This window comes from Adiantum capillus-veneris, chromosome 11 (genome assembly GCF_014529385.1).
Source record: "Adiantum capillus-veneris isolate H3 chromosome 11, ASM1452938v2, whole genome shotgun sequence".
Classification (NCBI taxonomy): Eukaryota; Viridiplantae; Streptophyta; class Polypodiopsida; order Polypodiales; family Pteridaceae; genus Adiantum; species Adiantum capillus-veneris.
In genome coordinates, this window is record NC_140941.1 from 56,221,009 (window position 1) to 56,244,147 (window position 23,139).

A 23,139-nucleotide genomic window follows, 5' to 3' on the forward strand; every position below is an offset into this window, starting at 1 on the left:
GGTTTTGGCAGAGTGCCATTGTCCACCTTTTACGGGTCACCGCAGCATACATACCACCTTGAAGGGTGTGGAGCGTTACTTTTATTGGCGAGACTCAAAAAGGATGGGGATGACTTTGTTTGCAGTTGTTTAGTATGCCAAAAGGTTAGGTTTGATAGGAATAAGGCACATGGACTACTACAACCTTTACCCATTCTTACCCGCCCTTGGGAAAGCATTGCTATGGATTTTATCTTTGATCTCCCCAAGACTCAAAGTAGGCACGATGGCATTTGGACTATCATGGACAGATTTAGCAAGCAAGCTCACTGCACTCTAGTAAAGAAAACAATCAAGCCTGATCATTTAGCGAGACTGTTCATTGCTCATATTTTTCGGTTACATGGCATGCCTGAGACCATAGTCTCCGACAAAGATCCTTGATTCACGAGTTTGTTTTGGAGGGCTATTTGGAAGAACATTTGTAGTTCTCATCATCATTTCACCTGCAGATAGATGGGCAATCTGAGATAGCCAACCGAGTGGTTTTGGAATTATAAAGTCTTACATCTCGGATTAGAAGACTCAATGGGGAAAATATCTGCCTTTGGTGGAATTTGCCTACAATAGCCCTTTGAGGTAATCGAAGGTGCTAAGGTCCCTCCCTCTCTAAGCACCGAAGACAAGATTTATGAGCTGATCAATATACGAGGGACTTGGACATTGCTTTTGCCAAGGTTCACGATGCTCTAGAGAAGTCATAAGCACGCACAAGAAGACAACAGATCTACATAATCGCGACTTGAAGTAAGGAAGATGATTCGGTACTCTTACGTTTTGAGAAGGTACGCTTGATGAAACGAAAGGGAAAGGAGTGGCTTTTTCCAAAGCTTAGCATGCGGTATTCTGTTCCTTTCCAGATTCAAGAAAAGATAAATGAAGTATCCTTCAGACTCAAGTTGCGAGATACATGGAAGATGTGGGGGAGCAGGAGAGAGAGCCCACTTGCTATCCTATGCAATGAGAGTGAAGGAGAAGAGGAGAGAGGCGCTGAAGAAGCACACGCAGAGAAGAACGTGAGAGAGAGAGAGAACGCTCGTCAGAATCTGGGAGAAGTCACGCTAGACCCAATTTGGGTTTGACCTTTGAGTATATGAGTAAGTGACTAGGGGGCCATTCACACTTGGGCCCCCTCACTTACAAGTCTTTTAACTTATAAGTTAATAAGTACAAGGCACTTAGGCCTTTATTCCCTAACAACCTCCCACCTAAAGGCAATGTACCTTGGGAGATCAAAGAATCAGCTAACTATGATACATCAGCTGATCATGCACTTACTCATCCAACACCCATCATTTGACGGCAATATGCAAACCGCTCTGCTGGAAGACTCTTGGTCAAAAGATCTGCAGGATTGTCATCTGTGTGCACCTTGACAAGTGTAATGCTCTTGTCATCAAGCACACTCCTGATAAAATGATACTTCACCTCTATGTGCTTTGTCTTGGCATGAAAAACAGGATTCCTTGCAAGCATAATAGCACTCTGACTATCACAGTGTAGCACAGGAACCGGTGACTTAATGCCAAGCTCTTCTACCAAACGCATGAGCCACAAAGCTTCTTTGCATGCCTCAGTGGCAGCCACATACTCAGCCTCAGTGGTAGACAAAGCAACACATTTTTGCAGTCTAGAAATCCAAGAAACTGCACCTCCTGTGAATGTAAACACATATCCAGAGGTAGACTTCCTGCAATCTGGATGTCCAGCAAAATCTGCATCTGTAAAGCCATGCACATATGTCTCACTCTTCCCAAAACAAATGCACAAGTCTTTAGTGCCTTTCAAGTATCTCAAGATACACTTCACTGCTTCCCAATGCTTTTTGCCAGGATTGCTCATGTACCTGCTTACTACTCCCACCGCAAATGCAATGTCCGGACGTGTAGCAACCATAGCATACATCAAACTGCCAACGGCTGATGCATAAGGAATCTTGGCCATTTCAGCCCGCATATCATCTGTGTTTGGGCAGTCATGTGCAGTCAGTTTTACATATGGAGGCAGCGGAGTACCAAGTGCCTTTCCCCCATCCATATGAAAACGATGTAGCACCTTATTAACATAATCTCGTTGAGATAGATACAGACGCCTGTTAGGTCTATCTCGAGAGATACGCATGCCCAAAATATGATTAGCATCACCAAGATCCTTAATGTCAAAGCGATTCTTTAAGCTTTGCTGTAATGCATCCAACTCCGTGACATTTTTACCCGCAATAAGCATGTCATCAACATACAAAATCAGCAATAGACGAGATCCATCACTTGCCGTTTTGATATACAAACAGTGATCAGAATTACTTCTCTTGTATCCTTGAGACCTCATGAATGTATCAAACTTGTGATACCATGCACGGGGAGACTGTTTCAAACCATACAAGCTCTTCAAGAGTCTACATACTTTCTTCTCTTGCCCCTTTGACACAAAACCTTCTGGCTGCATCATATAGATCATCTCAAGCAAATCGCCATGCAAAAACGCTGTTTTGACATCCATTTGCTTTAACTCCATATCTTCAGAAGCAACCAGGCCTAAAACAAGACGTAATGTGGCAAGCTTTACAATAGGAGAAAAAATCTCATTAAAATCCACACCATGCTTTTGCTTGTACCCTTTAGCAACCAAACGTGCCTTGTACTTAGAAGAAGCATCAGATGTGACCTTGGTCTTGTAAACCCATTTACATGGCAGAGCCTTATGCCCTTTGGGCAAATCAACCAAGTCCCATGTATGGTTTTTCTCCAAAGACTGCATTTCCGAAACCATTGCTTTGAACCATTTCTTACTGTCTTCCCGTTGCATAGCCTCTTTATAGCAAGACGGCTCACCACAATCAGTAAGCATGACATAGTCCAAAGACGGTTCATATCTATCGGGGGGCCTTGTCACCCGAGTAGACCTACGCACCCAATGATCCATAACAGGTGGATTTTCAGCTTGTAAACCATCGAAAACAGCAGGCTGTTCAGCCAGTTGCATCGCAACAACGGGCGGTCTAGGAGCATCAACTTGTTCCCCTACCTGTGGTGCATCAATGGCAACTTGTTGGGGCTGATTTTCAGCACCATTTTCAGCATGTAAAGGCTGCTGAACATTGGGCCTTCTTGGCTGTCCATATGTAACATCTTCACGAAAAACAACCCGGCGCACTTCCTCGACCTTTGTGGGCTGTTTGTGCATGCAATTCTCATTGAAGATGACATCATTGCTGCGTATGATTTTCCGTAATGCGGGATCCCATAATCTATATCCCATTTCACCATCCTCACCATATCCTAGGAAAATGCATTTATGAGACTTTGGTTCTAGTTTGGTGCGCAGTTCACTCCGGATGTGAACATAGGCCTCACAACCAAACACTCTTAAATGTGCATATGAGGGTGGCTTGCCAGACCACACCTCCTCAGGCACCTTTCCACCCAAAGCCTTGCTAGGTGAGCGATTAATCAAGTGAATAGTTGTTTGCACAGCTTCTGCCCAAAAACCATGAGGTAATGCAGCATGTGACAGCATACTCCGAACTTTCTCTTGGATAGTCCGGTTCAATCTCTCTGCAACTCCATTCTGAGAGGGATTAAAAGGAGCCGTGAGCTCTCTTTTAATACCTTTAGTAGCACAAAAGTCAATAAATGCTTTTGATACATACTCCCCCTCATTGTCTGAGCGCAAAGACCTAAGCTTCTTGTCAGTTTGATTCTCAACAAACGCAAGAAACTTCTTGAAAGTATCCAAAACATCGCTTTTAGCACGTATTGGATACACCCACACCTTACGTGTAGAATCATCGATAAACGAGACAAAATATTTCTTTCCCCCTAAGGACAACTGTGGCATTTCACATACATCGGAATGCACTAAGTCTAACCTGTCAGACTTCAAAGAAAGAGACCTTTTGTGCGGTGTTTGACTGTGCTTACCATAAATACAGTGCTCACAATGAGAAAAATCAGCATACCTCAAACACGGCAAATAACCACAACGAGACAGAGTTTCCATTCCTCTTTTACTCATGTGTCCCAACCGGCCATGCCACAAAGAAACACTTGGCTGCTCGGTTACGGCGACAACATGGTCACGCACACTAGATACATGCAAAGGATACAAAGTGTCCGATTTACAACCCTTGGCTACAATCCGGGCCCCTTTACAAATTTTCCACTTGCTATCACCAAAAGTGGTGTGATAGCCTGCATCATCTAGCTGCCCTGTACTAATCAAACTCTTCTTGAGTTGTGGCACATGGCGCACTTTGTGCAAAACAAAAGTCATACCATCAGCAAAGGAAAACTGGACACTGCCAATACCTGCAATGTCACATGCATAGTTATCTCCCAAATAAACAGTGCCCTGCACCTCACCTGAGTACTGTGTAAACCAATCCCTATGAGGTGTTACATGAAAGGAGGCACCTGAATCAAGAATCCAAGTATGCATGTCCACATCAGAACCCATAGCAAGGGTATGTGCATCCACAGAGGAGGCATTGAGTACATCAGTGCTACTGTCACTGTCACAACTACTAGCAACATTGATTTCCTCAATCAACACAGTGCTCTCCTTGGCATTTCCCTTGTCCTTTGCATCAGTTTCAGCACCCTTGTTCTTCTCTTTCTTCCACTCATAGGATTCTCGTTTATAATGCCCTTTCTTTCCACAATGATGACACACAACATCTTTCCTACGAGATTTGCTGCGTGCCCTGTCCTTACTGTCAGATTTCTCCCCCTGTTGAGACCTGCCTCTCAAGTGCAATGCATTAGAAGACCCACCTGTGGTGTTCTTCCTGTTCATCTCTTCCATCAAGAGAGAACTCTCTACATCTGCATACTTAAGTGACGCACTTGAGTTACTAAGAGCTGTCCGGAATACATCCCAACTCTCGGGCAATGTGCATAGTAGAAAAGTAGCTTTGAACTCCTCATCAATCGTGAATTTCAGCTCTGTTAGTTGGCTGAAAATAGAATTGAATTCATTGAGGTGCACTGACATGTGCGTGCCCTCCTTCATGCGGAGATCCATAAGCTTCTTAAGCCAATACACTTTACTGACAGCACTCTGCTGTGCATACAACTCGTCTAAACGCTTCCACATGCCCCATGCTGTCTGCTCATTCTCTACATTGAAGAGTAAATTGTCAGACACCGAAAGCATGATCGTGGAGCGAGCCAACTCGTCCACTTCTTCCCATTCTTCAACCTCCATATCAACCGGTTTCACACCCTGTAACTTAATAGGTTTCGCCTGTTTCTTCTGTAACATCACATTATAACATTGCTTCTTCCATATAGCAAAGTTATGGGCACCTTCAAGCTTGCGAATGTGCAACAAATTGCCACTTTCATTGCTAGAAGCCATTCTGAGTGATTGCAAACACTGAAACCCTGTTTTGCCGACCTAAACACGCCCAAATGTGCGCAATCGGGCAAAAAACAGCTTGCTGTTACAGAAAAACAGCGAGCAAATTTCACGCGAAATCACCCCAAAACGGCGTACATTCACTACCAAACCCTTACCAAAGGTTTCCACAAGGTGTATACATCATTTGCTTGCTGAAATTCCCTGTTTTAGGGCAAAAAATCAGACCTGTAAACACCTGTTTTGCTGAATTTTCAGAACCTCGTTGGTGGAAACACCTGTAAGATTGACCTGTGAGACTTGCCCTAATGAAATTGCATCAAATTGACCCCGAAATTGGTCAATTTCAGCAGAAATAGGCTGCTGTTCGCCAGTTTTTGAAACCCTAATTTTGGGGAAACTGTCACCGGAGGTCGATTCTACACGGTGAGAGGATCCCTTCGCGACAGAGTTGATCGAAAACGGTTGAATATCCTTCCCGCAGCGAGCAAGAACAGAATTCTGATCTGTGTTGCGAAAATGGCTCTCTTGGAAACCCTAAAGCTCTGATACCATGTGTGGGGGAGCAGGAGAGAGAGCCCACTTGCTATCCTATGCAATGAGAGTGAAGGAGAAGAGGAGAGAGGCGCTGAAGAAGCACACGCAGAGAAGAACGTGAGAGAGAGAGAGAACGCTCGTCAGAATCTGGGAGAAGTCACGCTAGACCCAATTTGGGTTTGACCTTTGAGTATATGAGTAAGTGACTAGGGGGCCATTCACACTTGGGCCCCCTCACTTATAAGTCTTTTAACTTATAAGTTAATAAGTACAAGGCACTTAGGCCTTTATTCCCTAACAGAAGATTCATAATGCGTTTCATGTGAGTCTTTTGAAACCCTCTAAGGGTGAGGTGCCAATTGATGGGGAGGTTGATGAGCAACCCAAAGTGAAGGAGAGCGAGGAGATACTCGTTCCAGAACAGATTCTGGCACATAAGGAAAGAAAAGTGAAAGGTAAAGTGATTCGGCAGTTCTTAGTAAAATTTAAGAACTATCTAGCATTGGATGCGAAGTGGATGGAGGAGGAGGACCTAGCATATACTCCTCAAATTTTGGAACTTTACCTTGAGGCTTTTGGATTAGCTGCGTCTATTCCATAAGATCCCGCGGAAGCAGGGTTGAATCTTGTGCAGATAGGACTGCACAAGAGGGGAGTCACTCCGCTCCTTCGTCACTACCTGGATGGAATAGAGTCACTGATTTTCCTTTGGATTTCAGGGATATTGCTATGTTGACAGTATTCTGTTGTATGACTTTATGAATACTGAAAATGGGAATTTCCGAACTTGAACTTGACTGATGTGAATCCTCTCATGTGATTTTGTTTGAGTGTAGGACTGAAAGACAAAATGACTGCAACATTTTGGTCTTGAGAATCTATAGACATGATCGCAAAAAGGACTAGCTAATCCAACATTAGTGAGGTGCGAGATCGATCTAGATGTGATTGTGAAATATGTTACTAGGAATTATAATCTTAAATTTGGAATCATTTCTATGTGATTGATATGATGTGAATGTGCATTGACTGAGTCGTCTTTGTGCAAGTGCTAGATTTGTGTTAGTCTAGTGTGTCGATACCTAGAGTCAGTGTCTATTGAATTGGTTTATGGCCTCTGCCTGTTTTGCAGTCGTAATCGGAGGGCGATTACAACTCTTTCAAGAGGGGGGTATGTCACAAACTGTTGACGTGGCACACCAAACAAGTGTCCCAATTCATGGGCACTTGCCAACAAGGCCCTAGGGACACTAGGAAAAAATAAAAAAGGACCAAAGCGGCTGGTTGTATGGATGACCGCATAACGCGTTGACTGCTGATGTGGCTAAGCGTATGGAATTCCAAGAATGTGTTGACTGTGCTGATGTGGCACGTCAGACCGTACAGAATTTCGTGAAACCCGTTGGCCGGATTCAGCGCTAGCTTTTGGGGGTCCACTTCTTTTTAGTTTGAAAGATTTTTATGTACTATTTTTCATCAGGCCAAGGGCCTTTAAATAAGTCCCTTGGGCTCTCTCTGGCTCACTTTGCGCTGATGAGCCGGTGAGCAGAGACGACCCAAGGGCAATTGTACTTTGCTCAATTATTAATACAAAAAGAAATACCGAAAGGGGTGCCAGTCTTTGGGGCCAATCTCTTTGGGCACAGAACTCCGTCAGGTCGTGTCGAATAAATTGAACTTCGATTTAAGTGTGAAGTGATTAAAGTGATTCTCTCTCGTGTGTTGTGCCAGATTCCAGACTTGGGGTGTCCAAGTTTGTTACTGCAAGATCTACGAATCCTTGCTTTCTAGAGACAGTTTGGTCATGCATTTGGACCCGCTATGTTACAAGCTTGGACACTCCAAGCGAGAAATCAATAGCAACACACGAACAAAGATTTCCAAATCACTGAACTTTGAGAGAGAGAGAGAGAGAGAGAGAGAGAGAGAGAGAGAGAGAGAGAGAGAGAGAGAGAGAGAAGTCGACACGGCACGGCAGAGTTTCGAGCCAAGATGCACTAGCCCCAAAGACTGGTGCCCCTTCCGATATTTCTTTATTATTATGTTCGCGAAGTATAGATCCCTGAGGATGTCACAAATGGGTGACGGCATAGCCTTGGACACACTCACAAAGTCGGGCAGCAAGCCCGGACACACACAGTCAGGTCGGAAGTATACGTGATAGCGTGTACGGCATTTTCGGAATTTTCGACGCAAAACGCATTGACAGGTTGACGTGGCACAATGTACGGAAATCAGCTTTTTGCGGAGATGCTGATGACGTGGCATCGTACGGAAATCTTGCTTTTACGTTGGCTGAAGTTCAATGGCTGATTTTCGCAAGGCTTTTGGGACAAATTGCTTCATTTTAAAAATCTTTTAAGCTTTTGATTTTGGGGCTCTGCTTTTGGGCATCCCTTTAAAACAATAACTAAGTGGGCAAGGCCTCACTTCTCAGAGTATCTGGACGCAGAGTTTGAGAGTGAGGACCTACCCACTCTCTTGTACTTTGAACACAGGTTAATATAAAAAGAAGTTTTTGGGGCCAATATCTCTAGGCACAGAACTACACCGGGCCGTGTCGACTCAAGTGTGAATTGTGAATTGTTTTGAAGTGAATCTCAATTGTGTCGCGGTAGAATCTTGACTTGGGGTGTCCAAGTTTGTTACAGTGGTATCAGAGCACAGAAAGATTCTTCTTCTACGCTTTATTTTTGAGAGCCTTTAGAGGCAATTTTTATGGGCAGCTTTTAAAAGAAGCTTTTGGGGCTCTGCTTTTGGCATCCCTTGTACTCTTTAAATAAGCAGGCAGGGCCTCACAACTCAGAGCATTTGGACGTAGAGTCTGAGTGTGAGCGCCTGCCCGCACTCTTGTACTTTGTTTGAACTCAGATTAATACAAAAAGAATACCGAAAGGGGCGCCAGTCTTTGGGGCCAACATCTCTAGGCACGGGACTCCGCCGAGCCAATGTCGAATCAATTGTGAACTGTGAATCGTTTGAAGTAATTATTTGTGTGTTGTCGCGGTAGATTCTTGACTTGGAGTGTCCAAGTTTGTTATGATGGTATCAGAGCACAACCGATTTCTCTTCTACGAGAAATCTGATTCCTAATTTTTTTTTCCGCGGCACCTATGGCTCTAGGCAAAGATCAGTTGACTCCCTCTGCATCAGGAGATGCGGGAAGGGATCACAACAAAGATTCAGGCGAGGAGTATGGCCTGCCTCGGCCTACTCAGGTGGAGCTCGAAGAGATGAAGCGTCAACGATTGATCGGCGATGCAACAAAGATGATGCTCAATTTTGCGAAGGACCCAAAATTTGCAATATATATGAGCGAGACCTCTTTCGATGAGGTGCACTCGCAGTGGAAGAATACCATAGAGCCACCCCTCAAACCGGCTCTCAAGAAACCTCCTACGCCCAGGATGTACATAGAGCAAGAGGTGGTTGATGCACGAATTGCTGAGCTTTTTGACGTGCAAAACAAAGATAAAAAGCACGACAAAAAGTAGAAGAAAGGCGCTGACTTCCCCGGTTATTTGGGTCGTCAGTCGACATTTGAAAAGGCAAGAAAGCAAAAGCAGCGTGTTCGATTTGAAGGAGTACCCAATTCTTCTTCTTTTTCTTCTTCTTCTGACAATTCTTCTAGGTCATGTGACTCGAGCGAAGAAGACAGAAGAGGTAAAAAGCGAAGCAAAAAGCAAAGCTTTGGAAAGGGCAAGAAAAAGACAAAGAAGCCAAAATCTCGCCCCGTGGTACAGTTCTACAGAGGACTCTCTTCAAATAGTTCGGACTCTGATGACAACATCTTTTACACAAAGAAGAAGAATTTTTACAAAGCCAACCAGTAAGACTTCTTGGACGATAAAAGCAAGAAAGTCCGAGAGTTTAAGGAGGGTGGACAGTCAATAGAATTTGACACTTTTTCTGGTTATAGAGATTCTTTGAAGGCTGTCTTTTATACAACAGTTTGACATCGCTTTCTCTGGAGGGCGTTACTCAGAGCACTCTAAGATTTGGAGAGCTGCCTCTTACTTTAAGAGGAATGCTCGAACTTGGTGGTCCATGCTTCTATTAAACAAGACTACACCAGTTAAATGGCTGAAATTCAAGAGGCTTTTTATTTCTTCTTGGCTAACTCGAGAGTATGAACGTGATATACGAACTGCTTGGAACCATCTTCGGATGACCGAGAAGGATACAGTGGACGCTTATTGCGAGAGATTCTGGAGCTCTTTTTTACCCGCCTCTTCATTTAAGAAGATCTCGTTCAAGGAACATATTGAGCGGTTTACCTTGGGTCTACCTACAGAGATCCGAGATCATTGCTTGGAACAAAAGTCAGCTTCCATTCAGGAGTTGATGAGTCATGCAAAACGGGGTTTTGCCATTCACTCTGGCAGTCTTACCTACCCCACAAATGAGATTGTGACGCAAAGAGCCGACCAGACTTTGAAAAATGAAAGTAGAAAGAGAAAGAGCAACCCAGAACAGAAAGACAAGGATGCACGGCCCAATCTTACTCCTCAAGAGCCGGCTCACTACATCAAGGAGGGGAAGTGCTTTGGATGCGGGGAAATTGGACATATCTCCGTGAAGTGTCCTAAAAATGCACAGAAAGAACAAAGACAAGGATGACGAAAGGCCTGAGAGTTCGAGAGCAGTCGAGGAACGTGGAAGAAAAGGCAAGATGAAAACAGGATTGGTTCCAGATTGCGTGGGTATCGATCCCAGCACGTGAGACGAGAGTATAGAACTTTGTCGAGCTTAGGGCAAAGTGAAAGATCAAGAAGCCCTGCTCTTCTTTGATGGAGGAGCCAAGGCCAACTTCATTTCGCCGGAATTGGTGGCGCGGCTCGAGATTACTCCTGATCAGATGGGACCACTTGCGGAGGCAGTTTTAGCGGCACCCGGCAGGGACGCAACCATTACAGTTGTCATTGGCAAACTTCGGTTGCATTGTCAGGGGTATTTGGGGCATGAGGACTTTTACATAATGCCTTTGGAAGGTTGTGATGTTCTCTTGGGAATTCTTTGGTACCACAAGAACAACGTCGTGGTCGACTATCGGGCGAGGAAAGTGACTTTGACAACAGAGAAGGGCAGAACCATTGTACTCGATATAAAACTTAAGGGCGAGTCTGTCCCTATTGTATCGACTTCGGCCATTTCTAAATTAATGAAATCCAGTCTGTTTGTTTACTCGATCTTTTTGAAAGAGTTGAGTGATGAGGATAGGATAAATATGTCTGAACTTGATAAAGAACGCCAAGATTTTCTCCACTCTCATGTCGATTGCTTCTCAGAGGGCTTGCCAGGCGAGTTACCACCCGCTCGCCCTGAAGATCATACCATTGATCTGATACCTGGAAGCACACCACCGAACCGGCCACCTTACCGTGTGAGCCGAGCCCAGAACGAAGAGATTATGAACCAAGTGAAAGACCTCTTGGAAAAGAGTCTTGTCTAGCCTAGTACTTCATCGTATTGCTCTCTAGTGTTGTTGGTTTTGAAGAAAGACGGATCTAGGAGAATGTGCATCGATTATAGAGCTCTGAATAAAATCACCATCAAGAACAGATTTTCGATTCCTAGGATCGATGATATACTCGACAATTATTACAGGGATCCTCGTGCTTTAGCAAGATTGATTGGAAGAGTGGATATCATCAGATCCGAATCGCGCCGAGAGACGTCTACAAGACAGCCTTTCGGACGACTTTTGGGTTATTTGAGCTTTTGGTGATGCCTTTTGGCCTAACCAATGCTCTTGCGACATTTAACCGGATGATGGCAATTTGTTGACACTTTCTTTGATGATAACATTGTTTTCTCCAAGGATGGGGCAGAACATAGAGATCATCTGCTTCAAGTCTTTTATGCATTACGAGATCACAAGTTAGTGATTAATGAAAAGAAAAGTGACTTTTTCCTATCAAAGATACATTTTATGGGACACATTGTGTTAGCAGCAGCATGAGTGCAGATGGATCCGGCTAAGATAGAGACTATCCGTGATTGGCCCGATTTGAAGAATGTCCATGAAGTTAGAAGCTTCTTTGGATCGTGTTCGTACTGCAGGCGGTTCATTCGAAAGTTTGCAGAGGTTGCTTCCCCTTTGCATATCTTGACATAGAAAGGAGTCCCTTTCTCGTGGGGACCCACAGAGGTGACTACCTTTTAGACATTGAAAGAGAAATTGACTACGGGATCAATTTTTACTTTGCCGGACTTGCAGAAGTCATTTGAAGTATATTGTGATGCTTGTGGTCGTAGTCTGGGTGCGGTCTTAATGCAAGAAGGCTGATTGTTCTCAAGGCCGGAATTGACAGCACAGATTTATGAGAGAGAGCTTTTGGCGGTTATCCATGCTCTTATCGAGTGGCGGCACTACCTACTCGGAGCGGATTTTATTGTCTTTACAGACCATCAGAGTTTACGCTACTTCTTGTCATAGAAGTAGCTATCGAAAAAGCAGATGCGGTGGGCGAACATCTTGTCACAGTTTCACTTCTAGATTGTCCATGTGCAGGGACAAAAGAATTTGGTGGCAGATGCTTTGTCTCGGAAGCTGTTGGTTCTGGCTATTTCCGCGATACATCATAGGAGCTTCGAGGATACGGTTGATCAATATGCCACGTATACAAATTTTGTAGACGTTTTCACACGGATACAGGATGGGGAGACGATAGTAGGATATTCCATTCGGGATGGCTACTTGATGAGATAAACCATGTTGTGCGTTACACACCCGTTGAGAGAAAAGGTTATGATTGAATGCCACTGTCCACTGTTTACGGGTCATCACGACATTGCTACCACCTTGAAAGGGGTAGAGAGATACTTCTTTTGGTCGAGACTCAGGAAAGATGTGGACGAGTTTGTTCGCAATTGCTTGTATGCGTGAAGGTCAAGTTTGACAGGCATAAGCACAGGGATTGTTACAGCCTTTGCCCATACCCACTCGCCCCTGGGAAAGTATTGCAATGGATTTCATTTTTGATCTCCTGAGAACACAGAGTGGCTACGATGGTATTTGGATTGTTATTACAAATTTAGCAAGCATGCTCATTTCATTCTAGTGAAGAAAACAGTCAAGCTGGATCACTTAGCAAGACTGTTTGTGGCCCATATTTTCAAATTTCATGGCACGCCTGAGATGATTGTCTCCGATACGGACCCCAGATTTACGAGTTTGTTTTGGAAGGCAATTTGGGAGAACATTGGCATGCGGTTGCAATCTCGTCATCTTTCCACCCACAGACTGACGGGCAATCTGAAATTGCCAATTCAGTGGTTTTAGATTTATTGAAGTCTTATATCTTGGATTAGAAGACTCAATGGGAAAAGTATCTACCTTTGGTGGAATTTGTCTACAACACGATACACTCTTCGACGGGGAAGGCGCCATTTGAGATTATTGAAGGTGTTGCGAAGGTTCCACCCTTCCTAAGGACGAAAGATAAGGTTTTTGAAGCTGATAAGTACACACGCGACTTAGATACAGCTTTTGCCAAGGTCCACGAGGCTTTGCAGAATTCTCAAGAACGACAGAAAAAGGCAGCGGATCGCCATCGTCGTGATTTGAAATTGAAGGAGGATGAGTGGGTGTTCTTACGTTTTGAGAAGGCACGCTTGAGAAAGAAAAAGGGAAAGGAGAAGCTTTTTCCAAAGCTTAGTATGCGATACTACGGACCTTTCGAGATCTCTGAAAAGATCAATGATGTCTCCTTCTGACTGAAACTGCCTGACACTTCGAGGATTCACAGTGCATTTCATGTGAGTCTTTTGAAACCTTTTAAAGGTGATGTGTCCGAAGATGGGGAGTCCAATGAGCAACCGGAAGTGGAAGAAAACGAGGAGATCCTTGTTTCTGAATAGATTTTGGCACATAAGGACAAAAAGAATAAGGGTAAAGTACGAAGGCGGTTCTTGGTTAAATTCAAGAACTATCCTGCATTGGATGCGAAGTGGATGGAGGAGGAGGACCTAGCAGATACTCCCCATAATTTGAACCTTAACCTTGAAGCTTTTTGTTTAGCATAGTCTATTCCAAATGGAACCTAGAATTCAGCTTGGCTGTAGATCTGGTGCAGCGGGATGCACAAGAGGAGAGTTAGTCCGCTCCTTTGTCAACAGATGCCTTGATTTTTAGAATATAGTCACTGATGTCTCTTTAAGCTTCAGGGATACATAAAGCTGACAATATTTTGCTGTATGACTTTATGAAATGGAATTCCTGAATATGAAACTGATTTGTTCTTGACTTGCTTTTAAGTGCAGGAATTGATAGACGAAATGACTGCAGTATTTTGGTCTAAATGATCTCAAATAGACATGGTTGCAATAGGGGTTAGTTAATCGGGCATCTATGAGATCCTGAGTGGATCTAGATGCGATTGCTAATTGCATTGCCGATAAATCATGGTCTAAGATCCGAATGAATATTGATTGTCGTGTGATGTCTAGTGATGTCCTGTGATGTCGTGTGATGTGAGTATTGATTGCTACGTGTGCTAGATGTCTGTTCCTAGTGCGTCGGTACTAACAGTCAGTGTCTGCTAAGACAGTTTATGGCCTCTGTCTGTTTTGCAGAGGGCGATTACAATGCTTTCAAGAGGGGGGTATGTCACAAATGGGTAACGTGGCTGCTGCCGGTACACACACATACCCGCCTGGTTGCCGCTAGACCCACACACACACCAAATTGTTGACGTGGCGCTGCTGAGGGGCTGGCTGTGTACGGCAGGGTTGCCACGTGGCCAGGCTATACGGATTCCACGATTTTCGGAAAGCAGACCAGCGGCAGGTGCTAAAGTGGGCAGCAACGTATGGAGGCTATGCAAATTTTTTGGCATTTGCTTTTGGGCATGCTTTTTCTACGCAGGGGCTGGACCTTACGTAGTTGTTTGGCCTTGCTTTATTTACGCTAAATTTGGCAGAGAGAGAGAGAGAAAGAAGCGCTATTGCTTTATTTGACAAGCAAGAGAAAGAAGGCTTAAAATTTGTGCTTTATTTTTGAAAGCCTTTAGAGGCAGTTTTTATGGGCAGCTTTTAAAAAGAAGCTTTTGAGGCTCTGCTTTTGGCATCCCTTGTACTCTTTAAATAAACAAGCAGGGCCTCACAACTCAGAGCATCTGGACGTAGAGTCTGAGTGTGAGCGCCTGTCCGCACTCTTGTACTTTGAACTCAGATTAATACAAAATGAAATACAGAAAGGGGTGCTAGTCTTTGGGGCCAACATCTCTAGGCACGGAACTCCGTCGAGCCAGTGTCGAATGAATTGTGAACTGTGAATTGTTTGAAGTAATTATTTGTGTGCTGTCGCGGTAGATTCTTGAGTTGGAGTGTTCAAGTCTGTTATAAAACCTGTACTTTGCAGAAAGACATGGACAAGCACTCTTGAAAAGAAGCACTTCTACAAAGTCAACCAATATGACTTCCTTGAAGACGAGCAAGAAGACAAAAGAATTTAAAGAAGGTGGACAATCGATTACATTTGAATCCTTCTGGTTTCGATACGCTCGAGCATGGTGGTCCACACTTCTTCTGAGGAAGGACGCTCCAGTTACATGGTTGAAATTCAATTTTCTTCTTGGTTGACTCGGGAGTACGAACGAGATATACGAATCGCTTGGAATCATCTTCGGATGACCAAGGGAGATTCTTTGGACGCTTATTGCGAGAGATTTTGGATCTCTTTTCTACCTACCTCTTCATTTGTTCTTTAAGGAACATATTAAGCGGTTTTGCTATGGACTCTCTACAGAGATCCGAGACTACTGCCTCAAACAAAAGTCGAATTTTATTCAAGAATTGATGGGTCATGCGAAACGGGGTTTTGCGATACATTCGGGAAATTTGACTCACCTCAGTGATGAGATCTTAACTCAGAGAACCAACAGACCTCTCACAATGAAAGTAGAAAGAGAAAGAGTTCCTAGGACCAAAAAAAAAAGATACGCATCCCTGACACTCTTAGAGAAAGGGCTATCTATCTCGAAGTGTTTTGGTTGCGGGGAATTTGGACACATCTCTGCAAAGTGCGAGTTTGTTTTGGAAGGCTATTTGGGAGAACATTGGCACATGGTTGCAGTTCTCGTCATCTTTCCACCCGCAGACAGATGGGCAATCTGAGATTTCAAATGCAGTCGTACTGGATTTATTGAAGTCTTACATTTCTAATCAGAAGACTCAATGGGAAAAGTTTTTGTCCTTGGTGGAATTTGCCTACAATAACACGATCCACTCTTTGATGGGGAAGACACCATTTGAGATTATTGAAGGTGCTACGAAGGTTCCACCCTTCCTAAGCTCGAAAGATGAGATTTTTGAAGCTGACCGGTACAAGAGGGACTTGGACATTGCTTTTGCCAAGGTCCAGGAGGCTTTAGCAAAATCTCAAGAAAGCCACAAGAAGGCAGCAGATCGACACCGTCGTGATTTGAAATTGAAGGAAGACGATTGGGCGCTCTTACGTTTTGAGAAGGCATGCTTGAGAAAGAAAAAGGAAAAGGAGCGGCTTTTTCCAAAGCTTAGCATGAGATACTATGGACCTTTCCAGATAATAGAAAAGATAAACGATGTCGCCTTTAGACTGAAGCTGCCCGATACTTTGAGAATTCACAATGCTTTTTGATGTGCCCGATGATGGGGAGCCAGATGAGCAACCCAAAGTTGAGGAAAGCGAGGAGATACTTGTTCCAGAATAGATACTGGCACATAAAGAAAGAAAGATTAAAGGTAAAGTCATTAGGCGGTTCTTGGTTAAATTCAAGAACTATCCTGCATTGGATGCGAAGTGGACGGAGGAGGAGGACCTAGCATGTACTCCTTAGATTGTGGAACTTTACCTTGAAGCATTCGGTTTAGCATAGTCTACTTCGATAGAACCCCGATTTCAGCATGAGTCTAGTGCAGCGGGCTTGCACAAGAGGGGAGTTACTCCGCTTCTTTGTCAACAAATTACCGCGATCTTTGGATATAGTCACTGATTTCCCTTTGGGTTTCAGGATACTACTGAGCTGACAGTATTCTGCTGTATGACTATGAATTGGAATTCCCAATAATTAATATGATATTGATTGATTTGTACTTGCCTTGTTTAAGTGCAGGAACTGATAGACGAAATGACTGCAGCATTTCGGTCTCATAAATCTCTATAGACATGATTGCAATATGGATTAGTTAATTTGTGAGTCTCGACTGGATCTAGATGCGATTGCTAAATACGTTGTCGATTAATCATGGTCTGAGATTTGGAATGATTTTGAATGTGATTTGTCATGTGATGTCCTGTGATGTCAAGTGATGTTCTGTGATGTGACTGTCGATTGGTACATATGCTAGATGTGTTGTTTCTAGTGCGTTGGTACTAACAGTCACTGTCTGCTAAGACAGTTTATGGCCTCTGTTTGTTTTGCAGGCGTAATTGAGGGCGATTACAATGCTTTCAAGAGGGGGGTATGTCACAAATGGGTGACATGGCATGGCCCTGGACACACTCATAGAGTCGGGTAGCAGACCCGGACTCACACAGTCAAGCCAACAGCACACTTGGCAGCCTGTACTGCATTTCCAAAATTTTTGACGCAAAACGCGTTGACAGGCTGACGTGGCACAGTGTACGCAAATCCGCTTTTTGCGGAATATTGATGATGTGGCAGCGTACGAAAATCCTGCTTTTACGTTGGCTGAAGTTCATTGGCTGATTTTGGCAAGGCTTTTGGGACAAATTGCTTTATTGTAAAAAGCTTTTAAGCTTTTGATTTTGGGCATCCCTTGTAACAATAAATAAGTGGGCAGGGCCTCACTTCTCAGAGCATCTGGACACAGAGTCTGAGAGAGCACCTACCCACTCTCTTGTACTTTGAACACAGATTAATATAAAAAGAAATACTGAAAGGGGCGCTAGTCTTTGGGGCAAATATCTCTAGGCATGGAACTACGTTGGGCGGTGTGGACTCAAGTGTGAATTGTGAACTGTTTTGAAGTGAATCTCTACTGTGTCACGATAGAATCTTGACTTGGGGTGTCTAAGTTCGTTACAGAGGATCCAACTCTCTGTGATACTCTCCGTCCAGATGCCCCTCGAGAGTGACCCCAAGGACAATTATAAAGAGTACAAGGTATGCCCAAAAACAGAGCCCCAAAAGCACATAGTCAAAAAGCATTGTACCCCAAAAGCATCCGCCAGCAAAAGCCCACGCAAATCTATAACAAGCTAGCGCAAATTTCAAAAATCTGTACAGTTGTGCCACATCAGCAATCAACGTGAATGGCAAAAATCTGTACAGCCTGCCGCGTGTCCTACTAGCACGATTTAGGAACAACTGGCCCAGTTGTCAAGCTTTTGATAAGTTTGGATTTTAGGCCCTTCAGTTGTGGTGTTGTGTAAGTTGGGTAGAACTCAAATTAAAAATCGCTAGTTCTCTTCAGTTTTAGGCCCCTCGGCCATACTTTTGGTTCAGTTCTTTGGGGTTTTCAGTTCCTCTTGTCCACTTGGCCATTTCTTTTCGAGCTGGGTACGCCATACACATCTGTTGGCTTTTCCTGTCCATTGGCATTTCAATTTCAATCGTAAGAATTCTCTAATGAACCATCAACGGATTCGCCTGCTTCACTGGAACCCTCAGATTCAAAATCCTTCGATGAACTTGCATTTTGTTCCCTTGGCTTGGCGGAACCCTCAGATGCACTATCATCTGATTTTTTTACTTTCCCAGAATCCTTTGATGAACTTTCATCGCGTTCGCTTGATTCATTCTCTTCACTGGAAGACTCTTGCCGTCTAGAGGTGGACACTAACCTGTCCGTATAATAAGTCAAAATGAGCCGGCATGCATTCCAGAACCTTGCTTGCCATGTCCCATAAGTCTCTGAATAGAGTCAGACTTCTGTTGTAGGCAATGTTTGTTGAATTTCTTTTGGCTAACCACAATAAACCGCTCAATTTGGTCCCTCAAAGTGATCCTCCGAAACGAGGATGCTATCAAAAAGGTATCTTAAAACCTTTGGCATTAGTCATCCAACGTGTCTTTCTTATATGATGCCAAGCCGTGATGACATCTTCTTCATATTCTTATGATATCCAAGTCGACGTGAAAATTTTCTTGAATTTTACCTACGTCGTAGGTGCTTCTCTGCATAACAACAAAGTAGACCACCATGTTTGTGCATTTTCTTTCAAGTAAGATGTCCTTCGTACCTTGGAACGTTTTGAGAACCAACCTCTCGAGAAGGCGACGTCAAACGTGTTGTACAAACTCAAGGGCTCGATGGGCGTCCTAGTAGCTTGAAAATGTGGCAAACCTGACGGCGGCCTCCTTGGTCTTCTTGCTCATCTGTTCACTGTCCGAAGAGGAGGAGCTCTCCTCCTCTGAACTGCTAGATGGCCTCCCACACCTTGTAGACTTCTTTAGAAATCTGCTTTTCTTGCTTTTCCTCGGCTTCTTTCGCCTTTTCTTATCCTTTTATATATATATATATATATATATATTGAGAGAGAGAGAGAGAGAGAGAGAGAGAGAGAGAGAGAGAGAGAGAGAGAGAGAGAGAGAGAGAGAGAGAGAGAGAGAGAGAGAGAGAGAGTCGACATGGCATGGCGGAGTTCCGCTCCCAGATGCACTGGCCCCAAAGACCGGTGCCCCTTCTGGTATTTCTTTAATATTGCTCACAGCAGAGCACATCTCGCAAGGGTCTTTTGCTCTCAGACTCTACGTCCAGGTGCTCTGTAGAGTGAGGCCCTTGGGTTCTTTATAAACAGTTGCCTAAAAGCAGAGCCCTAAAAGAAGTTTTCTCAAAAGCACCAAATCCCAAAAGCTAGCGCTAAAATCAGCCAGAAGCAGCCAGCATAATTTGCGGAAATTCATATAGTCTGTCACTTGGCACCAAGAGTGCAAAACGTGGAAAATCCGTACTGTCCTGCCATGTCATCATCCGTACAGATTGCCATGTCAGCATGTCAGCGCATTTTATGGAAATCAGCTGCAGAGTTCAAGCTTTTGGTTTTCAGGGTTTTAGGCCCCTCGACCTTCAGCTGGTTGGCCTAGCTTCTCTTGTCCACTCGACCATCTCTCTTCCAGTTGGGCGTCACACACACACACACACACACACACACACACACACAGAGAGAGAGAGAGAGAGAGAGAGAGAGAGAGAGAGAGAGAGAGAGAGAGAGAGAGAGAGAGAGAGAAGAAGAAGAAGAGAATTTTAACGTCGTAGAAGAGAGAGGTCTTTATGGTTTTTAATCAGTTTTAACCGTGTGGCTTGATTTAGAGGGTGATACTCTAACTAATCCTTTGCAGGTTCTGGTTACAGAGTTCGGGCGGCATCATCTCTAGGCATCAATTATGGAAAGGTGGCCGACAACCTTCCTGCTCCTGCAGAAGTTGTACGGATTATCCAGTCCATTTCCATCTCAAAAGCGAAGCTCTATGATACTGATCCGCTTGTGCTCAAGACCTTCCGCAATACCGACATATCCTTCTTGGTTGCCGTGCCAAATGAGGACCTTGGGAGCTTATCGGAGCAAACAGCTGCAACGACTTGGGTGCAACAAAACATCTTGTTATACTATCCGGACACCCAGATAATTGGCATAGTGGTTGGCAACGAGATCTTCGGTAACGATCAGACTGCTCAGTGGCCCCAAGTATTTCCTGCAATGACAAGCATATATGCAGCTTTGCTGTCTTTTGGCCTCCAAGACAAGATTATGGTGTCGACCACACATTCATTTGCTATTTTGTCATCGTCATTCCCGCCATCAACTGGGGCCTTCACAGAGTCTATTGCAAACACCTACATAAAGCCCATCTTGAGTTTTTTATCTGCAACAGGGGCTCCTTTTATGATCAATGCTTATCCTTTCTTTGCCTACAAGGACAATCCCACCACTGTCTCCTTGGGTTATGTACTCTTTGAGCCGAATGATGGCGTGGTTGACTCGAGTAATGGTCTCCTATACTACAACATGTTTGATGCCCAAATAGATGCGGTGTACTGGGCCATTGCGAGATTAGGATATAACAACATATCAATTTTGGTGTCAGAAACAGGGTGGCCATCAGCAGGGGATAAAGATGAAGTGGGGGCTACGGTTGAGAATGCGCAGATTTACCATACTAATTTGTTCCAGCATTTGTTGAAGTCCACAGGGACTCCTCTAAAACCGAATATAAGTCTGGATGTCTATCTGTTTGCTCTCTTCAATGAGGATCAGAAGACCGGGCCGACATCAGAGAAACATTATGGTCTGTTTCAGCCTGATGGATCAAAGGTTTACAGCTTTGATTTTTCTCAGTTATCAACCGGGTTTTCTCACCGGTGGCACTTGATTTTTGCGGCTACATGTATGATTGGGACATGGATGACTTTGTTGAATCTTTAATGGCCTTGGGCAAGGAACTTTTGCACACACACATGTAGTTTGCCCTTTACGTAGACGTGATACATGCAGAAATCTGCATTTTGAGATTGTTAGTCAGCACTGTACAATTCTTTTTGGGTCTTCATATGTGTTGTGATATATGGAACAAAATTCTTTTTGTGGAGTTATATGTGTCCGCCCTCCGGGTGAGTTATTGCGTTATATCGACTCTAGCTCAGTTCCAGGGTGAAGGCGTTTTCTGTTCTTTTGCAGTTATGTTCTAGTTGTATTATTCCCATTGGTGCGAAGCTTGTAAATCATGGATTATTTCGCAGTTTCTGGATGGGTTGAATGTTTTTCTTTTACTTCTTTTAATTTGGTTCCAATCAACTGTTGCTCTTGGCCATTTTAGTTGCGAGAGTGTGAAGTACTACCTACAGTGATGGTGGGTCAGAATGCATGGGATGATTCCTCCTCGCCCCTCCTTGATTTGTACCCTGCTACCTCCTTCATAGTTTGACCCCTTGTATTGTAGCCTTTTGTTACTATTTGCCTTGTCACACTCGCATTTTCCTAGTTTAGGTCATCCCTTATTTACTGTTGTTCCGCACAATGGTGTCATACGCATGAATAGTACATTTCATATCATCTCTCTCTCTCTCTCTCTCTCTCTCTCTCTCTCTCTCTCTATATATATATATATATATATATATATATATATATATATATATATATATATATATAGAGTACCTAGAAGAAGTGTACATCGTCGAACAACTATGTACACAGGCTAGAAGTTCAACATTGGACATGGACACGAGAAACCCATAACCAAAATGGCAAAGCAAATCATGCTAGACTATCAAGCAATGAATATCGTTGCTAAGATGCGATCTTTCTAGACCCATACAGAAATGACACCAACAGTGGTGAGTGAAGAAATATTCAAAGCAAAACCCCTCTAGACATGCTGTTGAACACCACTTTGCACCATAAAAAATAAAGGCATTTTGGGTGGTCCAGTAATGTCCAAAACCCCTAGTAACAGAGCATAGTCAAAAGCAGCTCAAAATGCTGAGGATGACATGCATGAGAGCGCTTTCCCAAAGCCGAGTCGTGAGGTGAAAAGATTCACCAGAAACATGAAACCAGATGGATGAAACAAACCCCCCCCCCCCCCCCCCCCCCCACACACACACACACAGTCCTATTCGGGGTAGGTAATAGGGACATGAGTTGTGGAGGAATCCTCCTGATAGATAGACAAGATAGAATTGCATTATGCTGCATGCAATTGTGGATGATGATGACATTGTACCACATGGCGTACATGGAGCTTCTTATGGTTGGACGGTGGAAGAGTATGAAATTTGTGGAAGTTGACACAAAATCGCTGCCAACCTTGATTTTGCAATTAAGTAGCCGTGAGCATTCCCCCCTCTCTCTCTCTCTCTCTCTCACTCTCTCACACACACACACACACACACACACACACACACACACACATATGTAAAAGTGATAAGACAATTTAGTGTGTTTAGGGGGGGAGACAGAGAGAGAGAGAGAGAGGGAGGGAGGTACAAAAAGGCTAAAAAACAATAGAGAGCCAGCTTTTCATGGGGCCCTACAGAATAACCCATGTTCTCAATTGGAACCTCAAAAGTAGAATCCCTTTAGGGCTGATATTTGAAAAAAGTTTTGGGAATCAAAATGTGTAGAGCCAAAAGGTCAATCATGAAGAGGGCGAGGGAGCCTGGGCTCAAGGGGGAGTCCACGTTTTAGTCGTCTCAGTGTCCCTCTCTCAATAAAGAAGAGAGAGAACTCTCCATTATAGTTATAATGAAGACCTCTCC

General features: G+C 43.9%; 1 protein-coding gene across 1 annotated transcript in view; it reads left to right on the top strand.

The window, feature by feature from the left end:
* The window catches only part of LOC147447269 (glucan endo-1,3-beta-glucosidase 11-like), a 32,752-nt gene extending 11,282 nt beyond the window's left edge, over positions 1 to 21,470 (top strand). Inside the window, exon 2 of the mRNA XM_086523120.1 lies at positions 20,223 to 21,470. Within this exon, the coding sequence (XP_086379246.1) occupies positions 20,223 to 21,307 (1,085 nt within the window). The 3' untranslated portion in view covers positions 21,308 to 21,470. The remainder of the gene's footprint in view (positions 1 to 20,222) is intronic.
* The last annotated feature ends 1,669 nt before the right edge of the window (positions 21,471 to 23,139 follow it).